Genomic DNA, 18343 nt, shown 5'->3' on the forward strand with positions numbered 1-18343 from the left:
CAGTAACATGGGATCCGAGCCACGCCTGCAACCTACACCACAGTTCACAGCAACGCTGAATCCTTAACCCACTGAACAAGGCCAGGGATCGAACCTGGATTCTCATGGATCCTAGTTAGATTCATTTCCACTGAGCTGCAATGGGAACTCCATAAAGATTTTTAAACAACACTGTTTGCTGACTTTGTTTAGTCCATGTCATAACTGTGAATTGCTCATAGCTCAGAGGATGTCTTCCTATGATCATATAATTATTCCTTCAAACTGTGACACTAATGGGGTGGAAATGAGCACTCACTAGTTAAATGCCAGAACTAGAAGAATAAGCCAGGGTTATCCCAGGCAGACTGGAAGAACAGTCACATTATCTAAAGTTAACACCAAATGTTTTTATATGCAAGCTCACTACCATGTCTTGCTAGTTCTTTACATTATTACATTCCATGTAATTTTTTTTATGGCCACACCCTTGGCATATGGAAGTTCCCGAGCCAGGGATTAAATCCTAGCAGCTTTTGCAACGCCAAATCCTTTAACCCACTGTGCTTTGGCAGATTGAACCTGCACCTCAGTGACCCAAGCCACTGCAGTCGGAGTCTTAACCCACTGTGCCACAGCAGGAACTCCAACATCCAGTATCATCTAAAAATTATTTTTCGAGAGTTCCTATTGTGGCTCAGCAGTTAACGAATCTTACTAGCATCCATGAGGACGCAGGTTTGATCCCTGGCCTCACTCAGTGGGTTAAGGATCTGGCATTGCCATGAGCTGTGGTAGGTTGCAGACGCGGCTCAGATCCTGGGTTGCTGTGACTGTGGCGTAGGCCAGCAGTTACAGCTCCGATTCGACACCTAGCCTGGGAACCTCCATATGCCACAGGTGCAGCCCTAAAATAATAGTAATAAATAAAAAATAAAATTAAAAATATAAAAATATCTCAAGATTCATATACAGTACTTGATTCTTTAAAGAAAGCCAGTTTGTGGAGTTCCCGTTGTGGCATAGTGGAAATGAATCTGACTAGGAACCATGAGGTTGTGGGTTTGATCCCCGTCCTCATTCAGTGGGTTAAGGATCTGGCGTTGCTGTGAGCTGTGGTGTAGGTCACAGACGTGGCTCGGATTTGGTGAGGCTGTGACTGTGGCCTGCAGCTGTAGCTCCAATTCAACCCCTAGCCTGGGAACCTCCATATGCAGCAGGTAGGGCCCTAAAAAGCTTATTTCAGACTTTTAAAAGTAATTATCTTACTAAATTAAAAAGCAGAATAGGGAGTTCCCACCCAGTACAGTAGGTTAAAGAAACCAGGGTTGCTGCAGCTGTGGCTCAGATTCCATTTCTGGCCCAGGAACTTCCATATGCCATTGGGTGCAGCCATAAAATTTAAAAAAAAAAAAAAAAAGCAAAGTAGAATTGAACAAAGACATTCTTGTTCTTAATAAAAGCAATGAGACTTTAAGCAGATGTTCCTTAAATCCTGTTTACACTAGCATTTGGATACATCTTACCTGCCCTTGAGTAAGTTGGTTTGTGCATGCTGACATACAGACTACAGTTGTACTCTCTTTTCTGTGACACCATCACCCTCAGTTCCTGCAGTCAGTTACTGTCAGAGTAGTAAGGGGAAACTGAGTATATTTAAGTTAATGCAAGATGGAAATTTATCTTATCAATTAATATGTTTGCCCTCAAACTTTTGGTGAATACCTTTCCCAGGGTCTTTAGTTCTCAAACATATCCTAAGTTTAGCAGGTAGTGCCTTTGCTATGTATCACAATATTTCTGTAGACTTTGACTATAGGTTAATTAATAGCTCATTGATTTAGTTTCAGATGTAGGTTTATCATGTCTGCTTTTCTCTTCAACCAGTGTGTTAATACATGTCTTCTGTTTAGTGTTACCAATAAAATAGTTTCACATAAAAGCTAAGAGTGGGCTCTAACGTAAGTGTCTTACCTTTTCTCTAGAATTGTCAAGTAATCCACCTCTAGCTACCATCCTTATTCCTCCTCATGCTCGGATTCAAGCAGCTGCTTCAACCCCTTCAAATGCCACAGCAGCCTCAGGTGAGAACACATAAATCTCCACTATAAAGACATATTCTGGTTTTTTTTCTCCATTTTATCTCATTTGAACATTTAATACTTTCCAAGCATCAAAAACATAGCAAAACCAAATGATTAAATGCAAATAAAATGTTACTTTAATTTCCAAAAAGCACAAAAGGACCCCATAAATACTTTTTATATATGGTATAAGTGATGTCACCTTAGTTATTTTAAAAGTAATGCTTTCTGTATAATTTCTTGATTAATATATATCAAATGAGATGCTAACAGTAGAAAGCAATCTATATAAATGTAATGTTATTGAAGATAATTCATTTTAGTTCCATCACTTTGAATATAAGTTTTATTAATATACTGGAACAGATTTTCAAGAAGTATGAAATATAGATTGGTATAACTTAATCATTTGAAATGGCTAAAACTGCAGTGCAAATACATTTAGCGAAGATGTAGATCAGGATACGACTGAATCTTGTCTACCCCTCTACCTCTTCACCTCCCACCCCTCCCATACACACACCAGAAAAATTCCCACATAGTCTCTCAGGTTAGAGTTTGGGAACACTGCTGGTCCCTTAGCTAGCTAATGTTGGGGCCTGATTTAGTAAGAATCACAGTCATTACAGATGTTTTGAAAATACTCAACCCTTGAGTGAATTGAGGATCCTCAAAGACAGCTAAAATGAAGTTAGAAATATATAGGTAGCACAACTGGGCTTAAAATTTGGTACTTTCCCGCCCCAGACACACACATACAGAAAACATATCAGGAGCGGACTCCATTACTATTAAATCATCTATTGCATTGAACTGAATGGGATCAAACCAGTTTTTGCCCAAGGGTATTTATGCTATAAGAGAATATCTCTCATTACTAGTCCTAGACATTCAACGGTAAGGTCAAAAGCTGTCTCCTGTTGTCTGTCACAGAGTTGTTTATTCCTGTCCAATCTTAATCTTTTAGGAAGTTGCTAGTAAACACTTCATTCTAATCCATGCCCTCTCTTCATTTTCATTCCACAAAAAGTTTGGAAAGAAGGATTAGATCTCTTCTGGTTTTAGTTTCTTCAGCACATGCTACCTTGAGAAAGTCATTTGAACTTTATTAGTCTTAGTAGTATCTTATTAGTTTTCTCAATCTGTAAAATGAGTGGCAGTGCTCTCCTGGAGTAATATGGCACAAATCAAATATGTACTGAATGTGCTCTGAATTTTTTAAGTGTAAAAATATAGGGGATCTTTTTTGGGTTTTTTTTAACTATGATATTTTTAGAAGGAAGACACACTTGCTTAGATGAGCTATTAATAAACTTAATAAATCACTGGCCCAAGTTAGATTACATTGATTGTTCAAAATGTTACCTATTTAATGTACCCTGCACTAGTACATTTGCTTGTTGAGCTACTTTCTAGGATTTGTTTTAGACTCTGAATAGCAATGAGAATTATGATCGATACGTTTGGGGTAATTTTAAATGATTTTCTTAACGTGAAATACTGAAACTAGTTAATGATTGCAACTAGGGTTTTGGGCAAATTGTCTGCCTGGTAGAAACTTAGTATAGCCTGATTTTTCTGTTGCTTTGATACATGTTACAGCAGTCAGTCATCAAAAAAATATTTTATTGGGAGTTCCCATCATGGTGCAGTGGAAATGAATCCAACTAGGAACCATGAGGTTGCGGATTCGATTCCTGGCCTCGCTCAGTGGGTTAAGGATCTGGCGTTGCCGTGAGCTGTGGTGTAGGTTGCAGACTCGGCTCGGATCTGGCATTACTGTGCCTCTGGTGTAGGCCGGCAGCAGCAGCTCTGATTTGACCCTTAGCCCGGGAACCTCCATATGCTGCAGGCATATGTATACATAGCAATAAATATATATGTAGCAATAAAATATATATGTGTGTGTGTATATTTTTGTGTATATATATGCTATGTATACATTTTTATAGCTTTTGAAATCAGATTTCAACATAAATAGGGAAACTGACATTGGACTTTGATCTTGAGAATTTACTTCAGTGCTGAAGTAAATCTGGGTATGAGGAATTTAGTAGAGGAATAGTAGGCTAAGGGCAGAGCTAAAATTAGTTTAGAGAAATGCGTGCCTTGTATCTTAATAGTTACCAAAAAAGATCTCAGGTATTTCTCTGAGTTTCCTAGTGGCTAAGTTAAAGAAATAGTATCTGTTAAAAATTTCACATTATCTATTAGACAAAAAGCAAACTGGTAGCTTAGGAGAAGCAAAGTGTTTCTGACCTTGCTGTTTGAAAAGTATTTCTCCTTTAGCTTCAGATTTGGTACTGTAAAAGATAGAATAAATGAAGTTGTCATCAGCATTTCAACAATAAATGTAATAGTGAGTTTCATATGAATTCTTTTTTAAGTGCCCTTCTGCATAAGCCAAAGGGTATAATAACACCACAGTATAATTAAAGGAAAACAGTTTTCTTTGGGGCCTAAGTTGTAAGAGCCAAATAATGTCACCAGACATACCTCAGGAAATGTAGATGAAGGGATTGATTGTATGACCTTTATGGCTGCCTCTCTTTAAGTAAATATATGTACATATGTGCACATGTACATACTTTAAATAAGAATTTAATGTTACATTCTTTAGCAAGACCTTAAAATATACATGCTCTCAGGAATTCCCTCTGTACAAATGCTTAACATATTTTGCCTGGTTGCATGATAGGCCTTGAGTGAAAGGAAACTGCTACACTCTTTTAATTGTTACTGACAAGAAAGGATAGATTTGGAGATCTTAAAAACCAGCCATCCTCTTACAAAAAAAAGAATATGTGGCTAACCTGAGTAAATAGAAACCCCATTTTTCCACCTAGGCAGTGAGGGACTGAATGCCTGCAGAAAGACTGAAACTTTACTCACAGCATTTCTGGGTCTGCTCCAAGGTACAAAGAAGTAAACTGTTAAGCTGCAAAGCCTTAGACTTTGATGATGTAAACCTGGAAATTTTTCACATTCAAAATTTTCAAAATTAGATTTTCTAATCACTCACCCTAGCTGCTGCACCATAGTAATATAACCCAATATGCTTTGGGTGAATTAATTGCAATATATGTACCTCTAACTAACTTATTTAGAGGTTATTTAAACTGACTTATTTAGTTATGTCAGAATATATGTCAAAATAATGTTTTAGAGCTAGAGCCGCTTTTAGTTTTTGACAAAACCGTAGCAACAAGAAGCAGAATACCTACTTTGCCTAGCCTGAAAATGTTCCTCCTCATCGTCTAAAATTGGATCTAGATCACTAAGATCACAAATTCAGAAGAGAAGCATAACCCTGAAATTATCTTCTGATCTGTTAAAATCCCACTTCTACTAATGCCCAGTACCACTGAAGTTCAGGTTCTCTCAGCATGTTTGTATCTTGAGGAAGATCGTTAGAATACAGAGGCTCCAAGATGACTGCCTGAGAAGCTTTTATGTAGTAGCTGGCTTAAATAAGGATGGACATTTATGTTGATGTGGGAGCAAAAGCTAAATCCTAAAATAGGATAAAAGCAAAAAAAGAACAAAGTAAAATGATGAAGATACCATCAACTATGATCATACTGACTATATCAGCATGGAATAAGCTTTGGTTTTTAGTTTCTGTTAGTAGCCAAAGCTATTAAATGGCATTCAGATATGAGGTCTAATTAAACATTAAATTCATTGTAGGCAGAAATCTCCATTTATTCTCTATATTGCTACTTCTAGAAAAAGCAAAGAAAATAGACCTTTTCTTGGCCTAATTGTGACTTAAATGTTGTTATTTTGTGGCCTAAATGTGAGATTATTCTGAGACTATATGGTTAATTGTTATACTCTAGCCTCGCCAAAAGAATTTTGATCGATAGAATAGAAAATCACAGGGGGTTCCCTTCATGACTCAGCGGAAATGAATCACTGAATCCGACTAGGAACCATAAGATTGTAGGTTCAGGATCTGGCGTTGCCGTGAGTTGTGGTGTAGGTCACAGACACAGCTTGGATCTGACGTTGCTGCGCTGTGGTATAGGCTGGCAGCTACAGCTCCAATTCAGCCCCTAGCTTGGGAACCACCATATGCTTGTGGGTGCAGCCCTAAAAAGCAAAAACAAAAGAAAAAGAAAATCACAGTAGTAGTTCTTTTTCTCACCTCTTTTGAAAATGGTAAAGATAGCTTCTATCAATTTAATGACATTAATACTAAGGACACTATCTTTGCAGATATTTTAACTACTCTTTCCATGTGTTATGTTAAAAGTTCAGGTAGTTACTGCAGATGAATGGATAAATATCTGTTGGAAAGTATTATTGTGTATAACAAGCATTCCAAGTAGGGTTCATACCTTTTTATTCACTAATCCCACTTTAGGAATCTTAACTTCAGGACACATCTAATAGGAAAAAAAAAAAGAAAAGCTACCATGTACAGAGAAATGAATAGGAATAATTATAACAAAAAGAACCAATATGATCTGAATGATCAACAGTAAGAAAATTTTTCAATACATTATGAAATCTCCATTTTTATATAACCATAAAATATAATTATCATGGAACTTACATTTGTAGAAATAATCATCTTAATTTCACGGAGAAAATCTAAAAACGTTAGGTACCATGTTGGCAACTGCCAAAATGTGTGTTTGCATTTGGATAGGAACTGGATACAAATAGACAAAAATGTTAACAGTTGTGTTAATTAGTGGGTATAGGTGATGTTTTTCTCAAAAACTTTCACATTCTTTTAAATTGTTTTTAAAAATACCTCAGTATATGGGCCATTGTAGCTGATGGCTGACCTGGATTGACATGAGAAACTCTTGAAAAGTACACTCTAAAAAGTACTACTGGAACTCCTGAAAAGTACTATTCTCAGTCCATGAGTACAGTTTTTTTGTTTGTGGGGGGGAGTGTTGTTTTTTTGGTTTTTGGGCTTTTTAGGGCTGCATCCTGTGGCATATGGAAGTTCCTAGGCTAGGGGTCAAATTGGAGTGGCAGCTGCTAGTATGTGCCACAGCCACAGCCATGCAGGATCCGAGCTGGGTCTATGACCTACACCACAGCTCACAGCAAGGCCAGATCCCCAACCCACTTAGCAAGGCCAGGGATCAAACCCACATCCTCATGGATACCAGTCTGATTCATTACCACTGAGCCACAATAGGAACTCCTATAGTTTCTTTTTTCTTTTTTTTTTGTTTTTATTGTTATTTGCCCAATACAGTTTTTTTTCTACCGTACAACATGGTGACCCAGTTACACATACATGTTTCTTATTTCAATATTTATATCTGATTTTTCTCCAGACCCTCTCATTCATTCCATTTGGGAGGCCATTCATTCGGACCATTCAGAGTAAAAAATCTTGAGAAGTTATAGTTTTATTAATCATAAGATGAATCACTTTAGAGATGGTCTGATCCAATGCCGCATGAGTTAAGTGTGAGATGAGTTTGGGAATTTCAGCTAGAGCAGTTTTCTCTGTTTGTATGTTAGTCTTCTGGGTAAAGTTTCTTCTAGTGCAGTGATTCTGCTATTAAAGCAAATTTGAAAACCACTGATCTCATGTCACCTTTCTTACTATCTACTGAGAACTAGTGTCCCATGCTTGTGTATATTCAGTAACTGGAATCTTCAGTAAATTCCCATCTTTGTATCACCCTGTTAGAAATGTATCTGCCTATACCTCTTTGACTCAGTGATCCTGCTGTGGTGTTTTATAGAACCAACCCCATTCTCACATGCACAGGTCCTTCACATTTTAATGATGGCTAGCATCCTCTCCCTACTAATGAGGATTTTAAATCCTAATTCTGAATATGTTCTAAAGATCAGGATGTTGGATTTTCTGTACAATTATCTGTCATCTGCACATTTCATAAACACATTAATTTTTTACCTCTTTTCCAAGCAGCTAATAAAATACATCCAACAGGACAAGGCAGGACCTACTAGATTTTTTTTCCCTTTTACCGAAGTAATTGATAAAATAAATAAAATGGGACTAGGCAAGGTTTATTAGGGATTATTCTGATGATGATCTCTAAATGACGGGTTACCTTTTTGTTGTTTGCTTATATAATAATGTTATGAAAAACTTTGTAAAATGCTTTGCTGTTGTCGAGAAAACTTTCAGATTTTTCCATCAAAAAAGTGACTATCAAAGATGGAAATTAAATCTTTTTTTTTTTTAAAAGACTCAAATTTCTGGTACCTAAGTATTTGTAAATTGAATTTCTGTAATCCATTCTAGAATGTGTTTAGGACTGTAGATTCTGGGTTTAAAGACATTTAAAATATGTAAAAAAATTTAATTAAAAAAATATGTAGATTGCCCTCACCTTCCTTGGGCTGCATTTTGTTTATTAGGATTTTTGTTATATCCTTTTCAGGTTGAAAACCCTTCTAACAGAAAAGGGAATCATGATAAGAGTTGGACAAGGTCTGTCTTCTCTGTCTTTTTACCTGGTCAGGGGGCTTAACTTTTCTTGATCTTGCTTTGAAAACCTTTTGCTATTACCTCATTTAAACCAAATCTGGCCTATTCTTACAGGTTCATGTTGTTATTTTCTATTTTTCCTAGAATATGTGTCCTACATCTTAAAGTTACATATATTTAAATTAGGAGCTCATCAAAGAAAACCCTTTTAAGTTGGTTTCTTTGGTACTTCTTCTTTTACTTTGCATTGAGCTTATGTGCAATTTGGTTAAAATTTTGCTTTTTATACATTTCTATTTCTTTTCAGTTATTAGCCCACCCTTCTTTTTGTTGAAGACTCTTAACCACAAAATCATACCTATTTGTTCCCTAATCTTTTTGAAATACATTTTGCTAAAGTCATGGTTCAGCTTTAGCCAGGGCTAGGGATCCCTTTTTCTCGCTATTTCAGTTATTTTTATCCCAGAATTCCTGTCATCTTGTCACCTTGTATATTACTAGCCAATTTTCTTTAACCAGACATAGTTAAACCCAGAATAATTTTTCCCATTATTTGTTTCAGCTGATTTTGAAAAATAAAATGTTAAATTAAGTCAGTGTATCAATACTTTTCTAAAATGAAAGTTGCCATCCCTACATTCCCTCCCCAAGCATGGTTATCCTTAGCCTCTATGCCACTTTTAGAGTATGCATTGGGAAAGCTGCCTCCATATACTGTCTAGTTGTAGAATCTGTAGTGTATGCCCTCAGGTGTTCCTCTTCTCTCCTTTCTATTTTCTATCTTAACCCAAACATATGCAGAATTTCCTAAAAATATATGGCTTTTAAAAACAGGGATTTGGAGTTCCTGTCGTGGAGCAGTGGTTAACAAACCCGACTAGGAACCATGAGGTTGCAGGTTCAATCCCTGGCCTTGCTCAGGGGGTTAAGGATCCTCCATTGCCGTTGGCTGTGGTGTAGGTCACAGACGCAGCTTGGATCCCGCATTACTGTGGCTCTGGCATAGGCTGGCGGCTATAGCTCCGATTAGACCCCTAGCCTGGGAACCTCCGTATGCCACAGGAGCGGCCCTAGAAAAGGCAAAAAGACAAAAAAAAATTTTTTAATTTTTTTAATAAAAATAAATAAAAACGGATTTTTCTCTACTAAATTGCTTCTTTTTATGTAAAACATGTCATCTTGTATTGTCAGAAATTTTAGGGAGTTCCCATTGTGGCTCAGTGGGTTAAGAATCCGACTAGTATCCATGAGAATGGATGCGAGTTCAGTCCCTGGCCTTGCTCAGTAGGTTAAAAGATCCAGTGTTGGCGAGAGCTGCGGTACAGGTTGCAGATGCAGCTCTCATCTGGTGTTGCTATGGCTGTGGTGTAGGCCAGCAGCTACAGCTCCAATTTGACCCCTAGTAAAATCTTGATTAAGTTAGCGAATGTGCTGAGACATTGTTCTGGGTATAAGTGTTCTTTAGTTCCCTACCTGAAGTCACCTGTTTATATTCATATGCCTTTTCTTATTCTTTACTCCTAAATTAAGTTTTTTTTAACTTCAGAGATGAAAATAAATCCTATGTCCCTGTGGCCTTCAGTTTCCTACCTTGAAAAACCGAGCCTCTTAATTAAAATGTACTTTGCTCCTGAGTTCACAGCAGCTAAGACCTCTGTGCTGCTGGTCAATCAAGTATAAACAATCTTCTTGATAAGCCTTCCATCTGCGTTTCAGTTCTGTTTTTTTAAATGACTGAAGCTACTGTGGTGTCTTGTGCCACACCTTCTCCTTTGAATAACATGACAAAGATAGTGATACTTTGCTGAGGACTGTCCCCCTCCCCATTATGACACACAAAAAATTGTCAATCATGGTAACATTATAAAGGAAAAACTGAAAATTGAATCTTTTTCCTTACTGGTGATAGTTTGATTTCATTAGTGTAGATTATGATTTTGGTTGAAATAGAATCTTAGGGTATGCCTTTAATTCTCTGTGAGTAATGCCATTGTTTGTTCATTTGTCAGTTAATAACACTAATGTCTGAGACATAGTTTTCTGGTAGAGGCATTTCCACTTGGAACACCTTGAATAGAAACATCCTGAGTTAGCTACATAGTACAAACAAGGAAACACAGGAGTTCATGATGTAGTTAAGCCTGTTAAGAACCCAGCTAGTATCCATGAAGATGTAGGTTCTATCTCTGGCCAGTGGGTTAAAGGATCCGGCGTTGTCGAGAGCTATGGTATACGTTGCAGACACAGCTCGGATTTGGTATCTGCAGCTCCCAGTTGACCGCTAGCTTGAGAACTTCCATGTGCCACAGATGCAGCCCTAAAAAGAGCCCCCTCCCCCAAAAAAAACAAGGTAACACAGATCTCCAAAACGTTATCTTTTAGAAGAGTTGACCTGTCATGAGACATTACTGTCATAAAAAGAGGATACCTGGGAATAGAAATATATAAAATGGGCTTGGTGAATAGAAATACATAAAATATATAATAAAGGAAATAAGAAAATAAAAAGTATACTTAAAGTTCCCAAATATAAAGTACATGTAAAACACAAAAAGTGTTTTATATGTCTGAAATAAGCTCTTTTACTAATATACCAATAAGATTTTACAGCTTTTTGAGAACCTAAAAACATTTATGGAATAAATAACTAAATTTTTATTTAATTTCAATTAAATTTAAATAACCATATATAGTTAGCAGGAATCCTATTAGAGAGTACAGAGAACATTTCCATTATTGCTGCTGGGCTAAGACAGTGAACACTTTTATCAATTAGAAGATATTAGCTTTTATGGACCCATAGTTCTGGAATACTGATTCATGGTGGCAGAGCCTTTGGAACTCCAACCCCTTTATTTATTCTCTGTCCTTTCCTCCTAGCCTGTTCCCTTGTTTTTTTACTTTTTCATTTAAACACTTTGGCAACAGTTTATAAATGGGAGGGGCTTCCATTCACCCCCCCCCCATTTATACATTTGATCAGACACATTTGGAGGGAGAATGGATGGGACTTGCTGATGTGTTGGAGAGGGTGGGGGAGTAAGGAATCAAGATGAGAACTCGTGGTTTACCACATGAGCGACCAGGTGGAACAGTTTCCTCAGTATTGAGACAGCTGCCCATGAAATCCATGGCTTGATTATATAGTAACTCTTATGGATTTCTGAGAATCTGAAAATAAAACTAGATGCTCTCCTAAAAAATATATGTGTATCGTTTACTCTAAAATCATTTATATAAAATTTTATATAAAATCATTTACATAAAAATTTAGGACAAAAGTCACAGCCTGAAGGACTCTGTTGGGAACTTAATGTCTTAGAGTTTCACCCTTAGTTTCACTAGAGGATTGCCCAACTAGTCATTTTTACCTCTGAGGTCACACAGAATAAAATTGGTCTTAATAAATGCACAAATTCCCTTTGCCATATCCAATACAAAAACCATAGACTCTTCTTAGCATTAGGGAAAAAACCATAGACTCTTCTTAGCATTAGGGAAAAAACAGATTAACATCCAATGCAATTCTTTCTTGTCTTATATAGCTTATTAGGAGCATACCTAGTTTTGTCGAGGGACTTGGTCAATAGTGCTCTGATGGGCTTTTGAACCCAAACCTTAAGTGGCATTTAAGTTATTGATATATACACATGTATTGGTATCTGTTGCTACATATCAGGATACTCCAAAATTGAGCAACCTAAGAATAAACATGTGTTGGGAGTTCCCGTCATGGCTCAGTGGTTAACGAATCTGACTAGGAACCATGAGGTTGCAGGTTCGATCCCTGCCCTTGCTCAGTGGGTTAAGGACCCAGCATTGCTGTGAGCTGTGGTGTAGGTTGCAGATGCAGCTCAGATCCCGCGTTGCTGTGGCTCTGGCATAGGCAGGCAGCTACAGCTCCGATCAGACCCCTAGCCTGGGAACCTCCATATGCCTCGGGAGCAGCCCTAGAAGAGACCAAAAAAAAAAGGAAGAATAAACATGTTATCTCACAGTGACTGCTGGTCAGAAATTCAGGAGCAGCCTAAGCTATATAATTCTGAGTCAGGATTTCTCTTGAGATTGTAGTCAAAATGTCAGGGCTGAGGCATCTGAAGGTTTGTTGTCTAGGGCTGGAAGATCTACTTCCAGGATGGCTCATTCATGAGGTTAGTGAATCTGTGCTGGCTGTGTGCAGGAGGCCCAGTCTTTCACCATGTGGACCTCTCCATAGTGCTGCTTGATTGTCTCACAGTGTGACAGCTGGCTTCCCCTAGAGCAGATGATACAAGGAGAGGAAAGTAGAAGCCACAGTGTTGAAAGTTAGAATGTTCTAACTTTTGAAGTCACACACCATTAATTCTCCAGTGTCCTGGTGCTTACATAGATCAGCCCTATTTACTAGGGGACTACACAAGGGCATGAACATCAAGAGGCATGACTCATTGAAACGATCTTGGAAGGTGGCTACCAAAATGTAAAAGAATGACCTCATACCTTTCCTTCCCCCAAAGCTGATTATTCTTTCCTTTCTCCCTCAAGTCTATCCTTGGTTTGCTGGTCGGGTGGTTGATTTTGTAACAATACCAGAAGGGTGGTAACAAGCACTGGTTTCTAGGAATGTTAGAAGTCAGTGAAATATCAGCTCTGTAACTGTTTCCCAAACAGGTGTATCTCTGTATATGCCATACAGACTGTTTGAAAATTGGATAATAAAATAACTACATCCTTTTTTTTTTTTTTTTCCTTTTTACAGCAGTACCTGTGGCTTATCGAAGTTTCTGGGGCTAGGGGTCGAATCAGAACTGCAGCTACAGGCCAGCTCCTTAACCCACTGAGCAAGGCCAGGGATCAAACCTGCATCCTCAGAGACACTCTGTCAGGCTCTCAACCCACTGAGCCACAACAGGAACTCCAATACTCTTAATTCTTCTTATTATAAATTTACTGATCTGTTTTAATGTAATAACCTTTTAGTTAATAGAAATAGGCTTGGTAGAAGTCACATTGGATTATGAATGAAATCCAATGTGTCTGAATGAAAGCCCTCTTTCCTCCCTTTACTAGGAAGTCTTTTCTGCTTGTCCCCTACAACCCATAAAGGTAATCACTCTCTTTCTCTCTTCCCTCTGTGCTCAGCTCTCCCACTTGTTAGCTCTATGACCTTGGGCACATTACCTAATCTCTGCGCATCCATTTTCCCACTTACAAAGTAGGTGCAATTAATTGTACATATTTCTTGCTATGTGTGCTAAATGGCACACCTGCAACATATGATATGTGGCAGCTTGGTAAGCACACAGATGTTAACAACTGCCGCCACTGATATTCACTGTGGTGGTGGTGCTGAATGCAGTCACATTAAACATGTATTTTTAGATGTCTCTTTTACCTTTCCATTCATTGGACAATTACTAAGCACTTTTTTTTATTACTTAATGTATTTTATTACATTTGTAGGTGTACAACAATCATCACAACCAAATTTTACAGCATGTCCATCCCAAATCCTCATTGCATCCCACCACCCCGCAACCTGTCTCATTTGGAAACCATAAGTTTTTCAAAGTCTGCGAGTCAGTATCTGTTCTGCAGAGAAGTTCATTTCTGTCCTTTTTTTTTTTTTTTTTTTTTTTTTTTGTAATTTTTATTGTTGTTGTTGTTGTTGTTGTTGCTATTTCTTGGGCCGCTCCCGCGGCATATGGAGGTTCCCAGGCTAGGGGTCTAATCGGAGCTGTAGCCACTGGCCTACGCCAGAGCCACAGCAACGCGGGATCCGAGCCGCGTCTGCAGCCTACACCACAGCTCACGGCAACGCCGGATCGTTAACCCACTGAGCAAGGGCAGGGACCGAACCCGCAACCTCATGGTTCCCAGTCGGATTCGTTAACCACTGCGCCACGACGGGAACTCCCTCATTCTGTCCTTTTTTTAGTTTCCACTTGTAAGTGATAGCATTTGATGTTGGTGTCTCATTGTCTGACTGACTTCACTTAGCTTGATAATTTCTGGGTCCATACATGTTGCTGCAAATGCCGTTGTTTCTTTCCTTTTAATGGCTGAGTAATATTCCACTGTGTATATGTACCACATCTTCTTTATCTACTCCTTTGTCAATGGCCATTTAGGTTGTTTCTATGTCTTGGCTGTTGTATATAGTGCTGCAGTGAACATTGGAGTACATGTGTCTTTTCTTTTTTTTTTTTTTTTTTTTTTGTCTTTTTGCCTTTTTGCCTTTTTCTAGGGCCGCTTCCCATGGCATATGGAGGTTCCCAGGCTGGGGGTCGAATCGGAGCTGTAGCTGATGGCCTACACCAGAGCCACAGCAACTCTGGATCTGAGCCGCGTCTGCTACCTACACCACAGCTCAGGGCAATGCCGGATCTTTAACCCCTGAGCAAGGCCAGGGATCGAACCTGCAACCTCATGGTTCCTAGTCGAATTCGTTAACCACTGTGCCATGACTGGAACTCCTCTGCATGTCTTTTTGAATCATGGTTTTCTCTGGATAGATGCCCAGGAGTGGGATTGCTGGATCAAATGGTAATTCTGTTTTTAGTTTTCTGAGGAATCTCCATACTGCTTTCCACAGTGGTTGTACCAATTTACATTCCCACCAACAGTGTAATAGGGTTCCCTTTTCTCCACACCCTCTCCAGCACTTATTGTTTGTAGACTTTTTGATGATGGCCTTTCTGGCGGTGTAAGATGGTACCTCATAGTGGTTTTGATTTGCATTTCTGTAATAATGAGTGATGTTGAACATCTCTTCATGTGTTTTTTGGCCGTCTGTATGTCTTCCTCGGAGTTTTGTCTATTTAGATCTTCTGCCCATTTTTTGACGGGGTTGTTTGTTTTGAGCTGCAGAAGGTGTTTATAAATTTTGGAGATGAATCCCTTGTCAGTCGCTTCATTTGCAAAGATTTTCTCCCATTCTGTGGGTTGTCTATTCGTTTTGTTTAGGGTTTCCTTTGCTGCACAGAGACTTTTTAAGTCCCATTTGTTTATTTTTGTTTTTACTGTCATTAAGAGGTAGATCTGAGAAGATGTTCCTGTGGTTTATGTTGGAGAATGTTTGGCCTATGTTTTCCTCTAAGAGTTTTATAGTATCTGGTCTTACATCTAGGTCTTTAATCCATTTTGAGTTTATTTTTGTGTGTAGTGTTAGGAAGTGTTCTAATTTCATTCTTTTACCAGTGGCCATCCAGTTTTCCCAGCACTGCTTATTGAAGGGGCTATCTTTTCTCCATTGTATATTCTTGCCCCCTTTGTCATAGGTGAGTTGACTATAGGTGCATGGGTTTAATTCTGGGCTTTCTGTCCTGTTCCACAGATCTATATTTCTGTCTTTGTGCAGCACCATATGGTCTTGATGACTGTTGCTTTGTAGTATAGTCTGAAGGCAGGGAGCCTGATTCCTCCAGCTCCATTTTTCTTTCTTAGGCCTTATTTCATAGATGAGTGGTATTATCACCATTGTACAAATGAGGAAATTGAGAGTAGAAAGGTTAAATAACTTGTTCCAAAATCACCTAGATATTAAGTTGTAAAACTAGGTAGTCTGTTGGAGGCACGATAGAGTTTATGGAATTTCACTTTTTTGTTTCTTTGTTTTGCTTTTCTCTTCCCTGTGCTTTGTCTCCCTCTGAGAAACAAATTTTGTTCTTTTTCTCAGCAAGGACATGTATAATTTGATTTTAAGTAGAGTTCATTGCACTAATCAAAGGTTTTTTGTTTTTAATAAATGAGTCCAGTGCTGTGACTTTTAGATATCAAGGATATTTGTAATCAAAATAATTAGCTATTAAAATTTTACTTATCAAGTGATTTGGAAAGAACACAAAAATAAGAGATCATTAAATTACAAACCTGAGGAATATGAATGTCATTTCAAATTTTATTATTCAGAAAGTGAATTCGTTTCTGGTTATATGCACGCTTAAAAGGCTTGTGCCTTTTATGATAATAGTAGAAGCAGCCTTCGAATTTATCGGAGGAGGAAACTAGTTTTCGGAATGTTATAAGCTCACAGGTAGTAGCCAGTGAAGGACATCTACAAGTTAGTAATTAAATAGTTTGTTGCCAAAGAGCAAATTACTATAATGGGCTTGGTGGGTGCTGGCCAACAGCTAATGGCTGCCATGGCCAGAGCTGCTAATAGTGATGGTATGTGTGCTGATGAATTCTTGATGATCAAGGAATCTTAAGTCCTGAGGAAGGCCAGAATGTGAGTTTTTACCTGTCATCTTCACATGTTGAAAATGAGAAGTGCTGTTTGATGATGTTCATGCATAGATTCTGAGTGTCATCCGAAACATGGGAAATGCTGCAATAAGCATGGGTTTATGAGAAACATTACAATTCTAAAATATCTCTGTGCCTTCCAGGATTTTGCAGGAGTGTTGGTTTTAATGCAGCTTGTGCCTAAATTATGAAAATGAACATTTTTCCTGGCCTGTCAGGAACCTGTGGCCCAGACAGGAATTGATGTTAGATTATGGATGTGCAGAATTTGGATGGGCAATGAGAGTAAAACTCCTAATAAGAAGAACATGTCCATGAAAAACCGGGACTTGGGAAGTATTAGATTTAGTTACTTGCTGATTATTAGGAAAGACTGTTTTCCTGCCTTTGGAGAGTAGGTTATATATTATATATCATGTACCTTCTCTTGTCACCTGTCCATATGCCATATCAATAAGTTAATGTGATTCCATGCTTTGGCCAATATGAACTTAATGCATGGCCCCCAGTGTCATAATGTCCACGCTTACTTCCATGAAAACAGGATTAGAAGCAGCTATGGGTGTTATAAAGGAAATTAAGTGAACTAAACACAATCATTCATATTAAGAGATACAAAGATTTCTTTCCTCAAAGGCTGAGTTAAATGTATATAAGGGCAGATTGTTTTGAGGAACAGTCAGGAATTTAGAAAGGAAGTACAGTTTTAAGAGTGGCTTTCAAGATGGTAAACTGAATGGCTAATCTTTTAAGAGTTCCTTAAGTTAGAATTACTCTGTATCCTTGAGGTTTGTTCTTTTCCTGCTCAGTTAAAAAATTCAAGGTAGGAGTTCCCGCTGTGGCACAGTAAATTAAGACTGCTGTTGAAGTGGCTCACTTCACTTCTGTGGGAAGCATGGATTTGTTCCCTGGCCACACAGTGGGTTAAGGGATCTGGTGTTGTCACAGCTGTCGTTCAAATTCAACGCAGGAACTTCCATGTGCTGCACATATGGCCATAAAAAGAAAAAAAAAAATCAAAGTAGAAAGATCCAAGGAAGTACCAAATGTTGCATTCTGCCATGACATCTACTCTACCCATCATAGGATATAGGAGAGATGAAACTTCTGGGTCCATTTTTTGGTGTCACCAGCCTTGATGGGCAAGGATGGTGTGACTTCTAGAGCAGTGGCTCTTAGAAGTTCTCCATCTCAGTCAAGCCACCTGTCTTCTTGCTCAGGGCTTAATATGAAGGTTTTGAGAGAAAATTTGCTAGCCGTATATTCTCAGTTTCTCAGTCATGTATGTAATGACAGAGATGTAGCCACTGAAACAGCATGTTGCCTACCTGAGATGGACAGCCAGTATAGACACAATTAAATGCCTGTTTAAATGATAATAGAGGCTGTGAAATAATAACATACCTTAAAAATTGTGGGAGTTAAGTTAGTTGTAAAATTGTACGCATTTCCAAAGGATTAGACAAAGTAAGCTCAGTGCTAAGACATTTGACTATAAGATGCTTTATTGAATAAGGGAATTGGTACAACAATGGCTATTTCTTTTTTGCTGGGTTGTATCTTCCATTTCTAGGAATAACGAAGAGAGACTGTACTTAGAAAGCAAGCAGCTGAG

At 38.2% G+C, this 18343-nt stretch overlaps 1 protein-coding gene across 5 annotated transcripts in view; it reads left to right on the forward strand.

Annotated features, from left to right (window-relative positions):
• GSK3B (glycogen synthase kinase 3 beta) overlaps nucleotides 1–18343 on the forward strand; it is a 234089-nt gene that overhangs the window by 209763 nt on the left and 5983 nt on the right. For 3 of the 5 annotated variants that reach the window (XM_021068182.1, NM_001128443.1, XM_021068186.1), the window contains 1 exon segment: nucleotides 1965–2063. In XM_021068182.1, the coding sequence (XP_020923841.1) occupies nucleotides 1965–2063 (99 nt within the window). 5 annotated transcript variants of the gene reach the window in all.

The sequence above is a fragment of the Sus scrofa genome, chromosome 13 (genome assembly GCF_000003025.6).
Source record: "Sus scrofa isolate TJ Tabasco breed Duroc chromosome 13, Sscrofa11.1, whole genome shotgun sequence".
Classification (NCBI taxonomy): Eukaryota; Metazoa; Chordata; class Mammalia; order Artiodactyla; family Suidae; genus Sus; species Sus scrofa.